This window comes from Triturus cristatus, chromosome 3_1 (genome assembly GCF_964204655.1).
Source record: "Triturus cristatus chromosome 3_1, aTriCri1.1, whole genome shotgun sequence".
Classification (NCBI taxonomy): domain Eukaryota; kingdom Metazoa; phylum Chordata; class Amphibia; order Caudata; family Salamandridae; genus Triturus; species Triturus cristatus.
This window is the reverse complement of record NC_140583.1, coordinates 449,631,412-449,652,482: the sequence shown is the minus strand read 5'-3', so window position 1 is coordinate 449,652,482 and position 21,071 is coordinate 449,631,412. Positions and strand designations below refer to the sequence as shown.

At 43.2% G+C, this 21,071-nt stretch overlaps 1 protein-coding gene across 1 annotated transcript in view; it reads left to right on the top strand.

The window, feature by feature from the left end:
- The window catches only part of USP8 (ubiquitin specific peptidase 8), a 724,285-nt gene that overhangs the window by 275,739 nt on the left and 427,475 nt on the right, over window positions 1–21,071 (top strand). The window contains exon 8 of the mRNA XM_085644251.1: window positions 791–935. Within this exon, the coding sequence (XP_085500377.1) occupies window positions 791–935 (145 nt within the window). The remainder of the gene's footprint in view (window positions 1–790; window positions 936–21,071) is intronic.

Here is a 21,071-nt window from a genome sequence, read left to right as displayed (position 1 = left end):
CTAGCAACTACATAATCAGTGTAACCATAGGAGTGTACCCATAGGAGGACCTGCATTTTTGCTTAAATGCCTCTCCATACTGGCTCTAAAATGTAAGAGAAAGTGAGAAACGTTTCTGCTCAACCCTTGGTTATATCCCAATGCTGATGTTCAACAGGCTCTCAAGTTGCTCCATAAACCAATGATCCAATCCAGCAAGTTCATCTGTCAGTGTATCGGAGGTCTTACCCCAGTCCAAGATGTGGTCATGCTCCAATTGCCTCACCCGGCAATACTGCCACATAAACCGGAGGATGTTTTTTGGCCACTTGAAATTAAATGTTACGTGATCTATTTGAGTCCTATGAAAAATAAGACTAGCTCTATTTGAGTCCTATGAAAAAAAGACTAGCGTTGAGTAAAGCAGATTTCAATATGGCTCATGGGTGACGGTAAAAATCTCGGGAAAAGGCTTGCTATTGTGGTGTGAACACCTCAGGTTGCCAGTACTCAGAATGCTTTGGGGATTTGCACTCCTGGTCACATTCTCCAACATGTGGAACACGAATGAGAGAATGTTCAAAATGGTTGCAAGTTCTTGGGGGTGCATTCTCCCAGAAAGTGTCAAATGCTTATTCAAGGTGGTCTGTTTAAGAGATGCAAGGTAATTAATAAATCAGTCAAGGTAATTGTGTGTGTGTGTGTGTGTATATTTATCTATATATATATATATATATATATATATATATATATATATATATATATATATTATATAAATGTTATATTCAAACTTTTATTTTCTTTTTTACAGTGGGAAAGTAAAACAATACTGCAGAGCGAACCCTTAGTTTTAGAAGGTGGTTATGAGAGCTGGCTGCTTTGTTATCCAATGTACACAACACATGCTAAAGTAATTCCACCTCAGAGAGGAAGTAGTGAAGCGATGCCCATCTCATGTAAGTTTACTTTCAGTACTCTTTCTTTATCGTAGTTCGTGTTGGATCGTTTGAAAGAAACGTTTAAAATAATTAATGCAATAATTTAGGTTTCCTTTGTGTAAGAACTGAAAAACTAAATGTAATATGTCCAAACTGCAGGTGGTCCAGAATACCGCTGCACGGCTAATATGTAATCTTTTCTCTTGCTCGCTGCTCACTGGCTGCTGATTAAAAAGTGTTTATTTTCAAATGATGCTTGTCTGACACATAAGGCACTCCACAAGTCTTGTCCTGCCTATCAGTCGACTTGACTATATCCCTACCTGCCTCCTAGATGTTTAAGATTTTCAGATACAGCACTTATGCTGATCCCACGCATCCGTACCTTGAGATATGGGGCAGATTTTGTATTTGTATTTTGTACTTATACCGCGCAGCTATCACCCAACGGGTATCTTGGAGCTCGGACTGTGATGGAAAGAGACTTCTAGACCAACAAAATGTGTGGCATCAGAAACGGAAGAGAAGAGGGGAGATGGAAAGCCGATGCCGATCAGGAGAAGGAGAATTAAGAGACCATGTGCCCCTCCCTAGGAAAGAGCCAAGTCTTCAAACTTCGCCTGAAATCCATCAAGGAGTTAGCCTGTCTAATAGTCAGGGGAAGTTCATTCCAATGTCGCGGGGCCACTGTACTAAAGGCCCTTCCTCCCATCCTGGCCTTCTTGATCCTACCGGTGTTTAGCAAGAAGGCATTCGATGAACGGAGAGTCCTTTGAGGTTTGTACCAGGATATTTTCTCTTGTAGAGAGATAGGGCCAAGACCATGTACCGTTCTGTAGACAATACACAGGGATTTAAACGTAACCCTTTCCCTCATAGGAAGCCAGTGAAGCTCTTGAAGCGCCAGCGTGGTTGACGAACCACGTTTCCTGTTCAGCGCCAGTTTGGCTGCCATAGACTGGACCCTCTGCAAACTCTGGTAGATGTAAAGAGGAGCTCCTAGATACAGAGAATTGCAGTAGTCCAGCCTACTCAGGATGATACTACGGACCACCAAAGGTCTTTTCTCCACAGGCAAGACAGGTAGAATCTGCCGTAGGGCTTTCATAAGAGCAAAGCACACCCCCACTGTTTTTTTAGCTTGAGAAGCCATTTGGAGGTCATTGTCAAACATGACCCCCAGATTCCGCACCTTTGTCACTGGGATAATGGGTTCCACTTCTGGGGCCATTCTAAAGTCAAAAGGCAAATCTCTTACTCCTGCCGGGGGGCAATAGATCACCTCGGTCTTGCCTCCATTGAATTGCAGTGAGTTAGCCCTGAGCCAGTCCGATGGTTGACACATACAATTCTGGAAGTCATCCATGGTCAAGGCGCCTTTTCCCTCCAGTGAGAACACTAGTTGGGTATCATCCGCGTAGTTAATGAGATCGATCCCATACGCTTTGATAATCGGAATTAAAGGCTGCAAATAAATATTGAAAAGGATGGGGCTGATGGCCGATCCCTGGGGGACCCCATGTTCCACCAGGGTCCTACTGGAGGTAAAAGGGGGCAGGGAGACCACCTGTTGTCTCCCTGTGAGATAGGATTGTATCCATCTCAAGGCACGTCCCTTCACTCCCAGATGCTCCAACCTATTCAACAGAATTCGGTGGTTAACCGTGTCGAATGCGGCTGACATGTCTAAGAGGACCAGTACTGACGAAAGGCCTCTGTCCGCCCGCATCCGCGGGTTATCCAACACCGTGACCAGAGCTGTCTCCGTTCCGTGACCTGGTCTAAAGCCAAACTGGCTCTTATCCAGGAGATGGAACTCCTCCAGATACCCAGAGAGAGATCTACTCACTACCTTTTCAATTATTTTTATAGGAAAAGGCAGCAGAGAAATGGGTCTAAAACTGGCAGGATCTCCTGGGTCCAGAGAGGGCTTCTTTAATAATGGACTACCTACTGCCAGCTTCCATGTTTCAGGCACCACCCCTTCCTCCAAAGATTGGCAGCATATCTGCCACAGCCGAGGGAGCAAAGCTGAAGCATGTTCCTTCCAGATCTTATTGGGTAGGGGGTCTAGTGGAGACCCTGACCTCCCATTCTGTGCACAGTTGTTAAGCAGCTCATTAGTGAGTGGTATAAAATACTCCAGTGAGGATACTCTCTCTAGTTCTTCCGGGGACGTATGTCCATTATCATTTAGAGGAGAGGGGTCGCACATATTTAATCCTCCTACAATTTTTGCAATTTTCTCCTGAAAGTGAGAGGCGATTTTATCGCATAGCGCCTGAGACGCAACAACTTTATTTCCCACACTAGTGGGATCAAAGGAGGTCCCTAATGATCTTAAAAAGGGCTCTGGTGCTATTTGGTGCTGACAGGATGGAGTTGATAAAGTCCGCCTTAGCCTTAGCCATCAACTCTTTATACTGAGCTTGTACATTTTTTAGAGCCACTTTATCATGCTCAGCATAATGCCTGCGCCATTTCCTTTCTGCCTGTCGACAGGATCTACGTGTGATACTCAGCTCTTCAGTGTACCACGGTGCAGAGTGTTTTAATCTGGCCTTCAAGCGTTTCAGAGGCACATGCTGATCTAATACCTCAAGGATGTACTTCTGGTACAGACGGTAATTCTCAGCCACTGACTCATGGGGATCAAAAGGCGGCAAATTGTGAAAAAGTGGCTCAGCCCTACTCCTCACGAGTTTTGCCCAATCTCTTCCCATACGATATGTGACAGGAGGTATTCTAGTTGTTTTTCCCTCAGGTATACAGATCCGAAACTGGATCAACGAATGGTCAGTCCAGGTCTGGGGTAGAATGTTGACCACCTCAGTTTCATTGAGATCAGCAAACAGGAGATCCAAAATGTGCCCTCCTTGATGGGTAGGTTGCTGGACCAGCTGATGCAGGCTAAAACTCTCACATGTTTCCCTAAGATCTCTTAGGTGGCCGTCTAAAGTACCATTCTCCCACATATTGAAATCCCCCAGAAGCAGCATTCTTGAATGAGTCCGCGACTGAGCCGCAATGACATCCAGAAGCGTTTGGTACTGTGTGTTAGAACTTGGGGGTCTGTAACTAACCATCCCTGTAAGGAGCCTCCCTCTCTGTTCTTGTAGGGAGAATCCTAGTAACTCAATGCCCGCCACCTCATCAACCTTAAATGGGGCAAAGCCCCACGTATCTTTAAACATCACCCCGACCCCTCCCCCCCCCGTCCAGTAGCTCTGGGCTTGTGGAAGATCTTATAGCCCTCCGGGCAGGCAAACCCTAGTTCCACCGAGGAGTCATCACTACACCACGTCTCCGTGAGGAATAACACATCCAAGTGCAGATCTTCCACCATATTAGAGACTTCCTGATGATGTTTTGCTAAGGAGCGGCAGTTAATCAAGCCACACTCAAGGACCAGGCTAGGCTGTGGCGTCACAATAACTTTCTTCCCCCCACTGACCTTGTTCCCTATGGTCTAATAGTTGCTCCCTAGTGTATTTCACTAGACTTACCCCGGTTCTAGCATCTTGGCTGATGCTAGGTGCGACCGAGGCGCGGACGGGCGCAGACGGGCTTGCCTCTGGCGCGCCCGCTGCGCGCTGCGCGCTTGCATGGCCCCTCTTAAATAGAGGGTCAGCTGTGCCAGTATGAGCCACTAGAGCGTCAACAATGATGGCGGCGCTAAAATGGCACCCGGAGGTGAGGAAAAATACTTCTCAACCGGACATTACTAAAGCTCAATCCTTCGCAAGCGCGAGGATGGGTCAAGTTTTAAAGTGCGGGTAAGTGCAAAATTGTTTTAAAAGTCTATTGCAATTTTTTAACTAAAACATTTCCAAATCCAATACAGTTCGTCACAAATTCTCCCAGCCCTGCTAAAAAACCCACAGACAGTACAGCACAGAGATCACAATCGCGCTCTCGTGTCACCAATTCAGTCCGTGACGCGGCGCAACACACGTTAGTTAAAAGCAGTCTTAGGACTGCGCGCTTGCATGGCCCCTCCTAAATAGAGGGTCAGCTGTGCCAATATGAACCACTAGAGCGTCAACAATGATGGCGGCGCTAAAATGGCACCCGGAAGTGAGGAAAAATACTTCTCAACCGGACGTTACTAAAGCTCAATCCTTCGCAAGCGCGAGGATGGGTCAAGTTTTAAAGTGCGGGTAAGAGCAAAATTGTTTTAAAAGTCTATTGCAATTTTTTAACTAAAACATTTCCAAATCCAATACAGTTCGTCACAAATTCTCCCAGCCCCGCTAAAAACCCCACAGACAGTACAGTACAGAGATCACAATTGCGCTCTCGTGTCACCAATTCAGTCCGTGACGCGGCGCAGCACACGTTAGTTAAAAGCAGTCTCTTACACTGCTCCGTATCACTGGAACAAACTCGCTCTTAGTCTTCGCTCTTGCTCAGACTTCACCTCCTTTTAGAAGGTTTGAAGACTTGACTGTTTTACAATGTTTTATCCTCTTTTGAGCTGTGCAGGGCCGAGATACTCCCCCGGGAGTGAGTTGTGGGCGATACCAAATGTCCAACTAAATAAATAAGTAAATGTCATCTTCTTTGATTCAGTTTTCCCAAGATTTTTTACTTGTTTGCCTAACTCTTTATCCTGTTTAAAGTACTTACCCCAGTTTAGGGATTTTTCTAATCAAACTTTTTAGTGGCTGCATACAGCCAAAATGACACCCAAAAGTTTAGTATTTCTGGCGGTGACACTGATACTTTTTTTTAATCATGGACATCTACTGATAGTCTGGAGCTTTTAACAGGGTGTTTTATTCTGTTTTGTGCCTCTTATTTCATACAACAGTTTAAAATGTTTTTACGATGATCACATTCACAAAGGGCATTTTTGTCAATAATATTATTATTTTCTGTTAATATTTTATATCTTAGTCCACCTAGAGATTCGGAGATCATGTCTGCAATAGATTGCAACTCACCTCTGTCACAGCACTAGTTTCTACTGTGAAAGTCTAGTTCCACTCATACTAAGAAAAAAAAATCCTAGTGTAAGCCGAAATTTACATGAACGTGGCACTCTCTAAATCATAAGAGATCAGGCTAAAGAAGTATTCTTAGCTCTAGTAAGCATGTATGAGTGTACATGATATTTTTATAGCACAAAGCTAGCCAAAAAGCAGTGGAGAGCTGTTTTTGATCAAAGACCAGCATAAAGTCGACAAGAGCAAAGGTTGTTCCAGATCCTAGCTGTTTATATTGACGAGGCCTACTGTCTTGTTTTTTTTCTTGTTGAACTTTCTCAGTCTGTATTATGATGGTGCCCCGCTGCGGCTGCGCCAATATCCACCACAGATGGTAAACTTGTCTGCAAGATAAGCAGGTGTGCTGGTTGTGAAAGCTTTGTAAATGATAGAGCTGGTTTAGAAGATGGTGCAGGCCAGCAAGAAAAGCCAATTGAGTTCCATCAGGATGGGGTGATGTGATCATACTACTTCAAGACGTGTCTGACATATGCTGTGGCACGTAGGATGCCCTTAAGGGGTGCCAATGTGGAGTTTGGGAGGTCATTAGTAGTAGCATTACCACCATCCAGATGTGACTAGGGCTTGCACAGCACTTATCAGGTCACTTTCTAGAAGAAATAGTTTGACTTTCTTTAGAAGAGAGAGCTGATACCAGGCCCTCTTTGTTGTTTTATGAGTGAATGAATGAATTTGATACTTGCAGAGCGCAGGTGTCACTCGCAGTTGAGCATCCTGGCGCTATGCTAGGCAAAACACAGATGCCTAAGTAACAGTATATGAATCTAAAATAGAAAGGGTGGTGGAATTATATGAGAGAAGAACAAAGTGCATCTGGTGCAAGAAAGAACCAGGCTTTAAGCAATTTTTAACATTTTGCCTCAGTTTCAATGAAGCAGAGAGATGTGGGAAGTAGGCTTCACATTTTGGACCCCAGCCCCATGAAGGATTTGCCTCCATAAGTTTTGAGTGAAAATGAGGGAGGCCCACAAAATATTGGTGTCAGATAATCATCTGACAATCAGTGTTCTTTGTGTCTTATAGTGGCAGAACCATTCTCTAATATAATGTATTCCTTGATTGTGAGGTTGGTGTTCAGAGTGAATCCAAGTGACTTGACTATCGGTGAAAGTTGGAATGCGGAGCAGTTAAGCTTCTTATCATTGAACTATGGTTTGTACTACATCTTGTTTATTGTTCTTGGCAAATAACAGGCATTCTGTTTTAGTAGGATTGAGCTCCACCACGTCCAATCCGAACAATAGCATCTAGATGCATTTGTTGATTTAGATATGGAGGTGGATGAAACTTGGCACAAAGACATCCCACTGAGATTAGGTGGTGTATAACATCCTTTACAGTTGTGCATAGGTGACCTTCTGGGATATCAGTGTTCATTGCCTGATGTGTCAATACCTTGTAGAACTGTAGTGCTCAGATGCAAGGACATTCTTCTGGTCTATTCTTTTTGTAACAGCCCGTGGCAGTTGTTTGCTGACGGTCCTTAGTCAAATTCTTGCCTAACGAGTTTGCTGAAGCATGGAAGCTTTGCCTATTCTAAGTTTAAGGCAGTGTACTGTTGGAGCCTTGAAACACCGAGGACTTTACCTGTATGCTGCTGCTCTTTTTATTGAGCCTTCGAGATAATTTTTTGGTAGATTCCTCATCTGAAGACTCTGAATTAAAGTATCTGCTTTCTATAAGCACACGACAACTTTGCACATGTAGGACGTGTGCATGATATTGTACACTGGATTTTAAATGTAATCCTGGAAGCCATGGGGGGGCATTTAAGACAGGTGTTGTGGGGGTCATGCTTTCTAGGTCTTACTTTAGCCAAGACATTTTGATTTTGCTTAACGCATATTTATATTGTACTTACTTATGGGGGCTTTGAGCCAGGACTTTTCCTCCATTGATCTGTTGTCATACACATTTTTATTCCACGCACCTTGGCATACGGCGCGCGGCACAGGGTCTGCTCACTTTTGCTATTTAACTACCTTTCTGACAGTAGCGAAATTCTGCTGTTTCACAATGTGCACTTAAACACGAGAAGCTTTCCCTGTGTCCAATTTTTTAATGCTTGTTTAAGTTTTGAATCTGACAATTGTTTTTCTGTTTTGAGTCACCGTGGTTTTTTTTCCACTACCTTAGACCAAACTGAAAATAACATATAAAATATATATACAAATTACATACTCTAGAGATGGCAGGATTTGAATTTGTGTACTGGGGAGGAAAACATTTATTTGACTGAGCCGTCCTGCTTCTAGGATTGTGTGTGTTCTCTATGTGATATAAATAATCATTGCACTGTCTGTTATCTCAGGGTCAATCTGCATGTTTACTGTTCAAGAAACAACACAGTTCTGTGGTGTCCTGCTGGACCTGTAATAAAGCAGCCCATCCCACGAGGCTGCACTAACACTCACCCCACGCCCATCTATCACAGGTGTTACCAATTATGTGACCCTGCCAATAAAAAGGGTGGGATGCATGTGCGTGTGGCCAGTTGAGGACACACAGAAGCAGTGTTTGTGTCGTTCTCTACTTTATTGTGTGGGCCTAGTGCCCACGACATTACATTGACTGAGAGGTGGGCAGTCACCAGTTGTGTCCCGCGCCATGACCAGTTCCGACTGGCTGATGCCTTCCTTACATCAAGAAGGCCAACATTCATCCTGTTGAGGAGGGTGAGAAGTAGCACCACCAATGAGGATTAAGCAAGGAGCGCGACCAGGCGCCGCAACAAGAAGATAGCGCTGCATGGTTTTCAGCCCCAACATGAAGGAAGAGCAGCAGTGCCATCAATCCAGAGTAAATAGGGCATGTGTCCTTCAAGCAGCTTGGGGAAGAGGGGAACCCAGGTGGCCTGAGTACAGAGAGGCTGGACTTGGTGAGAGCGGGCTCCAGCTGAACGGCTTCGGCACAACGCCGCTGATACGCAAAAGACTGCACTTACCCATAGTAGCCAAAGTATCTACAGGAGCAGCTCCCTGCCTTCCTCGTAGTCCTCGGGACAAGAGCTGTGAGTATCTAATGCCAGACGGGAATGGAAGACACCCTATGTCACCTGATAGCTGCCTGTCAGTGCTGTGAGGAAGAAATGAAACTGTCTCCTGCAAGGGCCCTGCTCCACCAGCAACTCGCCACAGGTAGAAATCTGAGGCAGTGTAAGGCGTAAGGATCGGTGCACTGGAGGTACACCGTTTGAGCTGGATATCCACCTGATATGCCCTCAGCAAAGGCAAACAGATGTAGTATCAAATGCACCAGGTCCTCACTTGCCAAAAGTAAAAACAGAAGTAGGGACACTGCCAAACAGAAAATGGCACAAGTGAACCAGGGTGGCTAAGCCTGCAATCCCACCCCAGCCAAGAGCCAACAGCAGTGGTCGACCTCCGAGGCGCCCAGTTTTGGTCTGCCAAGCCCAAAGGAGAGGCTAATACTGCATTGCGACACCACCAGGGAGCTGACTCCAGAGAGGGGCCGGCTTCAGCGATGGACAGAGAGAAGCCTGTTTCCCCAACAAGTTAAGGAGATGATTAGAGGAGCCGAGCAGCGAAAGTGGAGGGGAGCGCTCTGACCCTGACTTTTGTGTGACACAAGAGTGGAGGCATCACAGGAGGATATCCAGAGCATGAGGTGCAGCCCACTGAGTGCCACCCACTAAAGAGACTTAGTTCCCACAACCCCAGAGACACCACAACCACAAGACTCACTGTGCCGCACCCTTGCCAACCATGCCTGATAACAGCAGAGCCTCAATGCAAGAGTCCTACACCACCCAGACACGAGGAGGCAGAACCACAGCTCATAGAGTTTCCTGGAAGAGGGAGCACGCAACGTGTAGAAAGGTGCAACACAGCACCCAAGAAAACAGGGAGACTCAACACCCGAAGCTGGTGGCCGGACTACAGAGATAGTCGACCACTGAGAAGCCCAGTTGAGCAGTCCCGAAGAAAGTGCATACGTCTCACCAAGAGAACAACAGGAAAATAAACTAATGAGTAGAAGACCGTGACCTGCTGATTCACACTGGGAAACCTGATAAACAACTAAGCCCAGGAGGATGGAAGATAAAGAGTGGTCAGGCCTAAAAGGCTCGCTCAAGGAGAGTTGGACCGCTGACAGAGCACATTTATGCACACTAACAAACCACCAAAGTGAAACGAGGATCACCTGGGGACAGCATAGCAGGAGCACTAAGAGTAAGCTGCAAGCGCACACGGACAGAGTCTCTGCCCTACGCTTCCAAGGCACCGTCCAGACACAGTCACCGGCAGCTCAGTGACCACAGAAAACAAGCTAAAGGATGCAGATGCCTCCACAAATAAAGGATGCAAGCACCTGGCTGCCATTACTCCAAGTTAATCGACCAAAGAAGGAATTCTACAACCATCAAGGCAAGTGATCCCCATCTATCATACAGGTTCACCACATGACTCCATCATGTCTGTCCATGTCTACAGCATCATCATTGCCACTCCTTGAGCATCGAACAACCAGAGTGGAGTCCAACAACGTCATTATACTCACATGCTAGAAGTACCAGTGGCACTCTTAAGAATCAGTCGACCACCTGTACCTGCTCACCCCGCCTGCATCTTGATCCCTGTGGCGACAGCACAGCTTGCCTATGCTGTATCTACCCCTGCAGTTGTACAAGAAACTAGACTGTGGCTCCTCAGCGGTGTTGTTGCAGTGACCCAGACGAGGCACAGACAACATGCAGGCCTGCTGCAACCCATCAAAGGGAGCTCCACAAGCGAGAAATGAACCTGATATTTGCCCACCAACTTATGCCAGTGGGTAGTGGAACCTCGAAACAGAGACTCCAACAGGTTGCAGACTGTCTTCCACCCACTACAAGACCGTCTACAGTGAGTCAAGCTACACCATTAGTCAAGCTTTGCAATGCGCTCCAAGTAGGCTCCCGATGCACTCCTTTTGAATTGTAGACACCAACAACAAATCATTTTGAGCACAAGCAGAGTAGACCAACTCTATACTATGGACATAACTCCTTCCGGTATGCTTCCAGAGGGTCTTGGCCTTTTTGGAACCAGTGTTTGTGTCCTGTCTCACACAGGTTAAATTATCAATTCGAGCAGAGATGTCCTGTTACAGCCAGCATCTTCAGTCCATGCATCAACTGCTGTCCTCATTATCTCTAGATTTCTGTAGACTCAGTGATGTCTAGTTTATTTTGTTTTGTTTCTACAAGTAGGACATGTTCTCCTTTTGTTTGGATTTTGGGGGGAATGTAGTGTCCTGCTTGACACCTAATGAAGTAGCCCCTCCCCTGAGGCATCACTAATACCCACCCTATTTCCATCCATCACAGGAGTCACCAGTCAGGTGACCCTGCCAATAAAAGGGATTGGGCACACATGCTCTTGGCCAGTTAAGCAAGCATAGAAGCTGTGTCTGTGTCATCCTCTACTCGAATATGCAGGACTAGTGCCAAGGACGTTACAGACACTTGTTAGTACTCCATGTTTTGAGAAACAATACAATTTAGAATTTGAAGAGTGTGAAGAGAGGAGGTAACTGAGTTTGTTGACATTTGCATCGGTAACTTACAAGATGAATTTAAGTTTAATAAAGAGTAGCTTCAGAGAAATATCATATCGATTTCATGACTTATTTCATGAATACATTTTAATAGCTTTAACAAAGGTAAAATAATTAGCTGTAAAATTAATGCAGTTTGCAGTCAAGGGGCATGAGCCCAGAGAATATTTCCTTCTAAGTAGCACAAACACCTTAGGAAGATTCAAAGCTGACCTGTTTGAGGTCTCTACTGAGGAAGCAATAGCAAATGTAACATTGCATTTATTTTGCTTGCTGTATGCTTCCACTCTCATCCACCATAGCATATAGCACGGGAAGAGGGGTTAGTTCACTTCTGCCATTCATTCTCAAGCACTGAGTGTGACAACATTTTTCACCATCAGGTGTGCATGTCTTCCTTAAGAAGTGGACTTCAATGTCAAAGCTAGTGCCCTATAAATTACTTTGCCAGTGTTTTTTCCTTTCCGTTCTTTATGCTTTGTTATTTTGTTAGTCACCATTGTGTGTTTTAATTATGTCTTCAAGTAGAGTAATTTAAAGTTAGTAGTAACTTTATTTGGCCCAATAAGATTAATATTTTCCTGTGGTGCGATTTAAAACTAGAATGTACCTCTTCTAAGTACACCTGCTTGCAAAGATGTTTACGTTTTATTTGTTTATTGCAGGAATATGGCCACCACGTTTAGGTGTTGGCAATTTTTCTTTCTTGTTTTTTTGTGGCATAGGTGACAGAAGACTGATTTGCCTATGGCTGGGTTCAACTGAGGTGGCTTAGTGTGTAAAATAACGATGGACTGGGATGCGGCCCGAGTGCTTACCAGTGGCATTCCATTCATCAATTTTTTGTATACCTCCATGGGTCTAGTCATGTAAAAGCTGACGAGAGGTAAGGGTGGGTATAAGTCTTTAATATGTGGTTCCCTATATTTGCAGTTTTTGAGTCCAGAATTGAGAGGAATGGTTTTGGTGTTGGGTTCAGAGTATATCTAAAATGCTGAAGATTTCTGTCTTCTGATTAATTACTCGGTGAATTCATAAGATTAGAAGTGCATTTTAGCTCTTTTGAACCAATCCATGTATTTTGCACTAGACCCAATTTATCAGTATCTTATTGGTGCACTTGGGGCTAGCATTGAATCATGTTTGATTAATTTGCTTCCAAATTAACTGTTACCCTTTTTAGAAGTGTGACTCGCTCTGTAGTTTTTGATTGATTATAGTAAATGCCACATCGGATTATTTCAAAGCTGTTTGATCCCATCAGTAGAGGGTGGAATTTGGAACTCTGATCCGTCTACCTTCATAATATGTCTTATGTGCCTGAAGACACTGGATTTTATCCAGCGGGTATGCATTGTATTCTGTGATGGATAGTCTAACCTTGTCTGCGTAGCATAGCTAGATTTGCTCTTCTGATGATCATCATCAAGATCAACTCCATTCAATGACTTGCTGTGTGTATTTTGAATTCCATTGAGTATTTTAGCAAAACCGAGTGATGTTTGCAGTTTTTCTTCCTTTTATACGTATGAGTTGCCACCTATAGATTTGCATCTAATGTCATCAATATTTTCGTGTCAGGATTTTGCAGGGTAGGGCTAGCTAGTGGAACTCACCTCAGGGGGATCCATTGTGCCCTGAGAAATGGTAAATCAGGGCCACTATGGACTATGTATGAGCTGGCATTGATCATACATTGTGCAGGAGTACATTTAATATGGTGTGTATCCCATTTGTTGTTATCTCATGATGACCACTGAGCACTCTCTTCTGCTCTTTCTCCCCTTTTGGATAATGTTGTTATTTGGAACAATAGTTTAATTTAAGATGGTTACGGAGCTCAGTGAACCAGAATTCAGTGAGGCACTTGATGAAATATAGAATATGAGGTTGTTAATGATTAAATCATGGGTTTCGAGAAAGTGTTTCTTAGCTTATTGTGTGTTTGTTTAACTCATTGGACCCAAGAGTAGAGTTTGATTTTTTAACAGAAGTCCAACCAGTTTACATTTATTCCTCTCAGTTTATATTTTACAGGTGGTAAGAGGGTATACATGAGGGACTTAAAACTGAAGCTGACCTGCTCTGGCTAGAACTTACTGCTGGATTTGTTACTAGAGAATTGTCACCAATGACAAGTTACTCTTATTGTTCTGGTGGAGATGCCTCATAATATAAAGGAGTCTATTTGACTTCTCTGATAAATAGAGCCATATTCTGATCCAGACACCCTTCAAAGTGATTGTCCCATCACAGGCCTACTTTGGTGGTCAAACGTTTTACAGTTGGTGGTGTACGTAGCTATTGCGAGCTGTTGCCTGTGGACACATTCAAGTTTTGGAGGTAAGCGTTTTTCATATTTGCTGCCTTCACCTTCATATGCTGCACTCCAGATTATTTGTGTGCAGTTTTGCTTCGTTTGTACCAAACTGCACAAGTGTTCAGTCCCATGTCAAAATTATCTTTGCATGTTTGACAGATAATCTGTTTTTGGTTTTTTTTTGTGTAAATTCTGTTTTAGGCATTATACAGAGAGATGCCCAGAACAAGTGCAGTACAAGATAGCGAATCTCTGACATACATAAACATGTCCTTTTGATCTATAAATAAGCCATAAGAACTGATTAGTAAACGATATAAAAAAATAAACACAACTTTGTATAGTCTGTTTGTCAATTTAGCACTATCAATGATACAGGATACAATATAAAAGAAGCACTCCCAAACCCCTTAACATGTTCATCAATCTCCCAGAAGCCGTCCATAGTGTTGCAAGCCTGTTCATCACGTATATTTCCTACACCTCTCTGCTCAGCCTTTCTTTTCAGAAATAACTCATCCGTTATGATTCAGAAGTAGTTGTCAATAAGCTCACACTCAGTACTCTATGGTTCTGTGTAGCAGAAGAAACTTCCCCCTGTGATTGTGTGGTCAGTGTAATCATTTCATCCCATTCTCTGTGCATACTCTCCTATACTATTTTTGAATTTTAAAATATTTACAATGACCTGGTGCATGTATAAAACCTATTTACATAGACAGTGTCAATTCTATTGCCATGGGGATACTATCAGATCTACAGGTGTATTTCATTAACTTGAGGATGGTGTAGCAAATATGATGTATTGAAAAAGGTTATTCTCAAGATAGATGGACTTGTGATGCCTGTCTCAACATGACCTCTAAGACCAAGCGTTAAAAGAAAAGGTTTGCATGTCCCAAGTTAGACGGTTGAAGGTGCTTTTTGTCTAATTACCAGACTTGTTCTCCACACTCCTGAGAGACTCCTAGATGAGTCAGGCAAGGTCAGTGCTATAAAAACATAAAGTGATTGGATTCTGAAGTGAATCCATATTCTCTAGATATCTCCACTGTAGTGATATAAGTGAGGGATCAAACTCCAGGCCTGCCAAAACCAGATCTAGTCCTGCAGACTTATACAAAGCATGTCCTTCAAGCTGTCTCGAGGGGAATGTCTGAATCTGAAAGAAGCCATTAGTTATAGATTCCTTACCTTAGAGTTACCCCCAGACATCAGACTGGACCCGGAGAATTTTTCTGTAGCAGTACCCCTGGGTGTCGATCGACTCCGCGCCCGTCGTGGTCGCCGGGATGACGTTGTGGTGTCTACTTAGATGCCGCCCCTGCTTGCTGTCAGTTGTCTTTTTCCGTGCCGACAGCGCAGATCTGGAGAGAGCTTGCCCATTAGTCATTTTTGACTAAACTTTTTTCAACCTCTTTTTTTGACTCTTCGACTCCTGTTTGTACGAGGGATGGCCCATCGTCGGACCGGCTTCAAGCTTTGTGACTCCTGTCACAAATTGATGTCCGTCACGGATCCGCATCTCGTGTGCCTCTGGTGCCTGGAGCGCGACCACGTCCCAAAGTAGTGCTCCGACTGCCAGGCCATGAATCCGAAGTCTTTGCAGGAGCAGTCTCAAAAGGTGTAAGATATACAATCCTAAAGGTCCTTATATGCACATGAATTTGTATATTTACTTATTCACCAATAAAATAATCTAATAGCAATATGGTTTTCTTGCATTTAAAAACATTTTTTAAGAACTGTAAAATATAGGTAATAACAAAGACATTCTCTAACAATTGTAGATTCAATAATGCTGGCCGACATTGTCTAAGGCCAAGGGACCTTAGGATTGGACGAATCCATCTCTTTCGCTGCACAGAATAAAATGTCACATGGACAATTACTTGATGATCTGGCCTAATCATTCAACTCGGGGAAACTAATTGTTCTATGAATAGTGTTTAATCTAAAGTGCACTAGCAAGAATCTATCATAATCTCCAGTAACAATCCTCAAGTAAGGCTGAATGATAGTTGACGTCAGGGTGAGATAATGCGCCTGGACAGTTGGTTTAATCATAATAGAACTGTTTCTGTTTGCTTCAAGCAGACAGAAACAGCTAGTTTTAAGTTATTTTCTAGAAACAGTGCACATGGAAATTGGATCAGTGTAGTATTCAGGGTAACCAAGATTGCATGTAAATTGTTTTATATAATTTAGGCACTTAATATGCAAGGCACCGTCTAACCCACACCTAGCCTTCATTATTTGTCAATTTAGCACATTTTTCCTCTGTGGTCCAGCTCCGGTGCCAGAGTAATACTGGCTGCATTTGAATAATGTCCGTCAAATATGGCAGACCTAATTCTGTGTGACATATATGTGTAGGAGTACTGGAGGGGACGGTCAACAAAAACCTAAGAAAAGAGTTCTCGGCTACCTGCAAGAATTTAACGTTGGCGTGTCCCCAAACTTCGGCGCCATACGTAGCAATAGAAACACACTTTGCTTTGTATATTTTTAGCAATTCAACTGGCGATCTTTTACCTAGTTTTCTACTAAAGTTTGAAAGGGCTGCAGGTGTCTTGGTAAATAATAGTCTCCTCGTTTTAATGGCCTGTTTCCATGTCCTCCCTTGATCAACTAAAATCCCTAAATAAGAAAAGGTTTTTGTGCATTCTATCTTTTTTTGAATCAATATAAAAATCTCTACTCTTATTACTTCCTGCCCCACATTTTATTATAAAAGTTTTTGAAGTGTTAACGTAGCGACCCAAATCGCTCATGAATTTGGCAAAGCTAGATGCTACACTTTGGAGCCCCAATGGGGTGCGGGCCATAAGGACCGCATCGTCCGCATACATTAATGCTGGAATGGGATGTTTGTCCACCAGCGGTAGGTCCTGGCATCCTTCCTGTAATACCTGCCCTAAGTTATTTACATACAAAGTAAAGAGGAAGGGTGCCAGGACACATCTCTGCCTCACAACTCTCTTAATGTCGAAGGACTTTGTGCACTCCCCCCCTACCCCATAACGGACTCTTGCCTTTGCCTCTGAGTAGAGCTGCTTCAAAAATAGTAAAAGTGATTTGTCCACCCCCAATCCCTCTAAAAGTATCCAGAGTTTCTTTTGAATAACGCAATCAAAAGCCGCAGTTAAATCAACGAATGCTAAAAATAACCTTCCTTTTTTGGCCTTAGTGTACTTGCCTAACAGAATTGACAGATTGAGTCCCTGTTCCACCGTGCCCATTCCTTTGCGAAAGCCATATTGTAAGTCGCTAATAATAGTGTTATCATTAGCTCATTCTTGTAGTCTATTTAGAATAATTGGGACCGCAATTTTGACTGTAGAGTCCATTAAGGAAATTGGCCTATAGCACATAGGGTTCTCTCTGTCCCCTTTTTAAAATATCGGTACCAATGTCGATTCTGCCCAAATTGATGGAAAGTGGGCCGAGCAGCTTGCATTAATGACTTGAGTTAAAAACGGTCCCCATAATGGAATATTAGATATAAAAAGATCCACAGGGATACCGTCAGGACCGGGGGCTTTCCCTTGTATACTTGACTCAATAGCTCGATTAACTTCTGACAGTTCGAAACGTAGATCTAGCCCAATTAGCGCGAGCTCGGGTTCATCTATTAAGGTATTAATTTCAGCTACGTTGCCCGCTGGATCACTATTCAAGTTAACAAAGTGATCTACCTATTCAGCACCGGTAATAGCTATCTTCAACTTGGCTGAATGTTTATTAGCCAAGAAGGGTGCATTAACTGCTTTCCAAAAAGTTGAAGAGTCTCTGTTTTCTGTAGCTATATGTAGGGCATGCCAAGCCTAGTCTTTTAAGGCGTCTTTCCGTTCCTTTATTGCCTACCGATAATCTTTTCTGGCCTTTTTAATTTCGTCTTGATTTTTATTAATGTTATGTGAGGCATATTTTAATTTTGTTTAGGTCTTAGTGCACTTGGAGTCGAACCATCCTTTTTTCTGAGCGGCTTTTTTATTAATCTTAACAAAGAGCTTTTTTGATGTACTCTGAGATTATACTAAAAAATTTAATAATTTCACTATTGGGGTGGACTCATCGAGACACACTTGAATGGCGTCCTTAAAGTGTACCGCAACCTTTTTGATGAACGTGACAGGGTCCTGTTTTTCCTATCTGAGTGCATACCCATTTAGCCTACTCAAGGTTATATTATCCACAATGTGAGTTTGGCTATCTCTAATGTTTATCATATTGCTAGGTACTATTAGACTTATACTCAGAAGGAAATGATCACTCAGAGAAATCGAGTGGGTGCGGGAATCATAAACTCTGGAAGAGTGTCTATTTGATATAAAAAAAAATCAATAATTGAAAAGGTAGCTCGACCATTAAAAGTAGGATTAAAAGAAATTGGTGGTGTACATAGCTTGTTTGCAAATTCCAAATATGTTGTAAAGATGATATCATTTAAAAAGTCCCCAAGAGGCGTATGAGGGAAGTGTGACAAACCCAAGTCTTCCTCTAACATAATCCCACAAACACCTTTTTTCCGCGCGTGTGTCATTAGGCCGAGTTAAAATCTCCTCCCCATATGGTAAATACTTCTCTTGTCGGGGAGGTCTAAATGCTTTGTAGGCAACGACACAGTTTCTTAAGTTCCCCCTCCATCCTATCATGGGGAATATTATTATAGAAGTTTATCAGAACAATGCTGAATGATTTATCAACCTCTATCACGAAAGATTGGAAGTACCTACTTCCAGCATTCGAAACAATCCTACTTAAAATTATAAGATTTGAGACATAAGTGCAAAGACTTCCCTTAGCTCTCCCATGAGTTGAAGGTATTGCTGCTGTGTGGAATGTTTTATAGCAAAAACCAAAGGAAATGATGGACGGAGTGTTGAACATTGCAAGCACTCACCCCCAGTCAACTGATCTGGGTTTAATCCATCACCGTTCTTTAGCCCACTCTGCCACCCCAGTTCAGACATGGCCATATGCAAATCAGTCTGACCCTGTGCCTCATGGGAACAGTCCAGCCCGAACTGCCAAGCCATGTCTTCCCTGGACCGGAAACAAGCTTCCTAGGACCGTTTTCTGGCATTTCAGCCGTCTTCAGCCAGGCTTGCTTGAATCCAGTGGCAAAGTGAGCAAGGGACTCACGTCTGAGCATGCCCTGCCAACTTATGGCGAACAAAGCAAAAACCAAAGGAAATGATGGACGGAGTGTTGAACATTGCAAGCACTCACCCCCAGTCAACTGATCTGGGTTTAATCCATCACCGTTCTTTAGCCCACTCTGCCACCCCAGTTCAGACATGGCCATATGCAAATCAGTCTGACCCTGTGCCACATGGGAACAGTCCAGCCCGAACTGCCAAGCCATGTCTTCCCTGGACCGGATACATGCTTCCTAGGACCGGTTTCTGGCATTTCAGCCGTCTTCAGCCAGGCTTGCTTGACTGGGGGTGAGTGCTTGCAATGTTCAACACTCCGTCCATCATTTCCTTTGGTTTTGCTTGGAATGTTTTATAGCCATTAATATGTTTCGGCTCAACCGCCCATGTTTCTTGAATGCTAATTATATCATATTTCCCAATAAAATCAATCCACAACTGGTTAGTCACCTTAGTTTTAAAGCCTGCCAAGTTCCAAAACAAGGCCTGATAAGTACCCTTTCTCTTGCATATATTAACTGGTTCCTTATTTTCACTCACATAGGACGGTATTAGGTCAGCAGATTGTATTAAGGAAAAGGAGTGGTCACTCCCTATCTCTATATCTCCTGGCTTAGGTGAGTTATCTATTGCCTCTATGGTATGTACTGACTGAAGATTGGAAAATCGATTAATAACAAGACTACTAGATAAGTTAACTTGGTTAACTTGGTGAGATGTGTAAATATAATTTTGCCCATTTTTCTTCACCAGGGCCGACCTAATATCATCTAGTTGTAGTCAGTCCACTTCATCCAGGCAAGGCAGAATATCAAAACAATTATAAGTTGGGAGATTATAAGCGGGGCCTTGAGTACCTGAAAAGTGCCTACTAGCCAAATTCTCATAGTTGTTTAAACTATTAGGCTGATAAAAATTTGCTGGGAAGTGCCTGCTAGCCAAATTCTCGTAGTTGTTTATACAGTTAGGCTGATAAAAAATATCCCAGTGGGACTAAGTTAATGCCCTGCTCAATAAAGAAGTGGTTGCCTGTTCTTGATAAAAGGGAATGTATGAGCTGCGGGGTTTTAAAAGTTAAAACCACACAGTCTCCGGAGAGGGTGTTACGTCCTCTCCCTATCCAGCCTATTCGTCTGGCCATTTTAAACTCGGCAAAGAGCTTTTCAGTTAGACCCATTTTGGTTCCCAACCAAAATAGGGATTTATTCCGTAAAGTGTCCCATGACTCTACCCCTCCTATCGGAAGCCTAGGAACATTAGCAAGCACCACCGTGTATGGAGTTACTGCTGGGGAAGGTCCAGAATATTCGTATCTGGTACTTGTCTATTCTGAGTAGTGGACAACCTTGGTGGTGCTGCACCTGTTCTGCGGGGGGCCCTCGCCGGTTTCTGTACTCTGCCATTTGCAAACTGGATTTTTCCAGGAGCAAATGGGTATGTGAAATACTCACTGGGGCTGTCAATACAACAGGATAAAGGGATGTATAATTATCTGCCCTAGATTCTCTGTTATTATCCTTGTGACATGGTGCTATGGGTTGAGTCCGAGTATGTGCCTAACTAATGGGTACTGGGTAACCCGCATCTATTTGGCAGCTAGTAGCCGTGTTTTCTGTGGATAACTGTGAAAATTTCACACATCTATTTAATCCATTCGTCAAGGTTTCTCTAATAAAAATATCCATAGTTTCCAATTTAGCATTTAATTTGAGACAATCATTTTGGGTGCACCCTTTAATATTAGGCGTTAGTTTTTCTTTATTACCTTGCTTACTTAGAGGTTGAATTTGATCTTTCTTTTGTACTTTTGTACTTTTTTTCTGGTTTTATGGGGTATCGCCCTTGGCTCTGACTGTAATACATCGGTTATTCCACTAATAGCATCTGGGTTTCTAGAGCGTTTATTTGGTGGTTGGGAATCGCTCTCCTGATCACTCATTGAAATATAATCTGAAACATTAAATATACATTTATTTGCTATGGTTTTGCTATTAGATATTTCCACAACGGGGGCATTTGCAGGTTCGGTTGCTTTCTCAGTAATTTGATTGGGAAGAATAGCAGATTTATCCGGGTTCATGGCTTCTTCAACAGATATAATTTT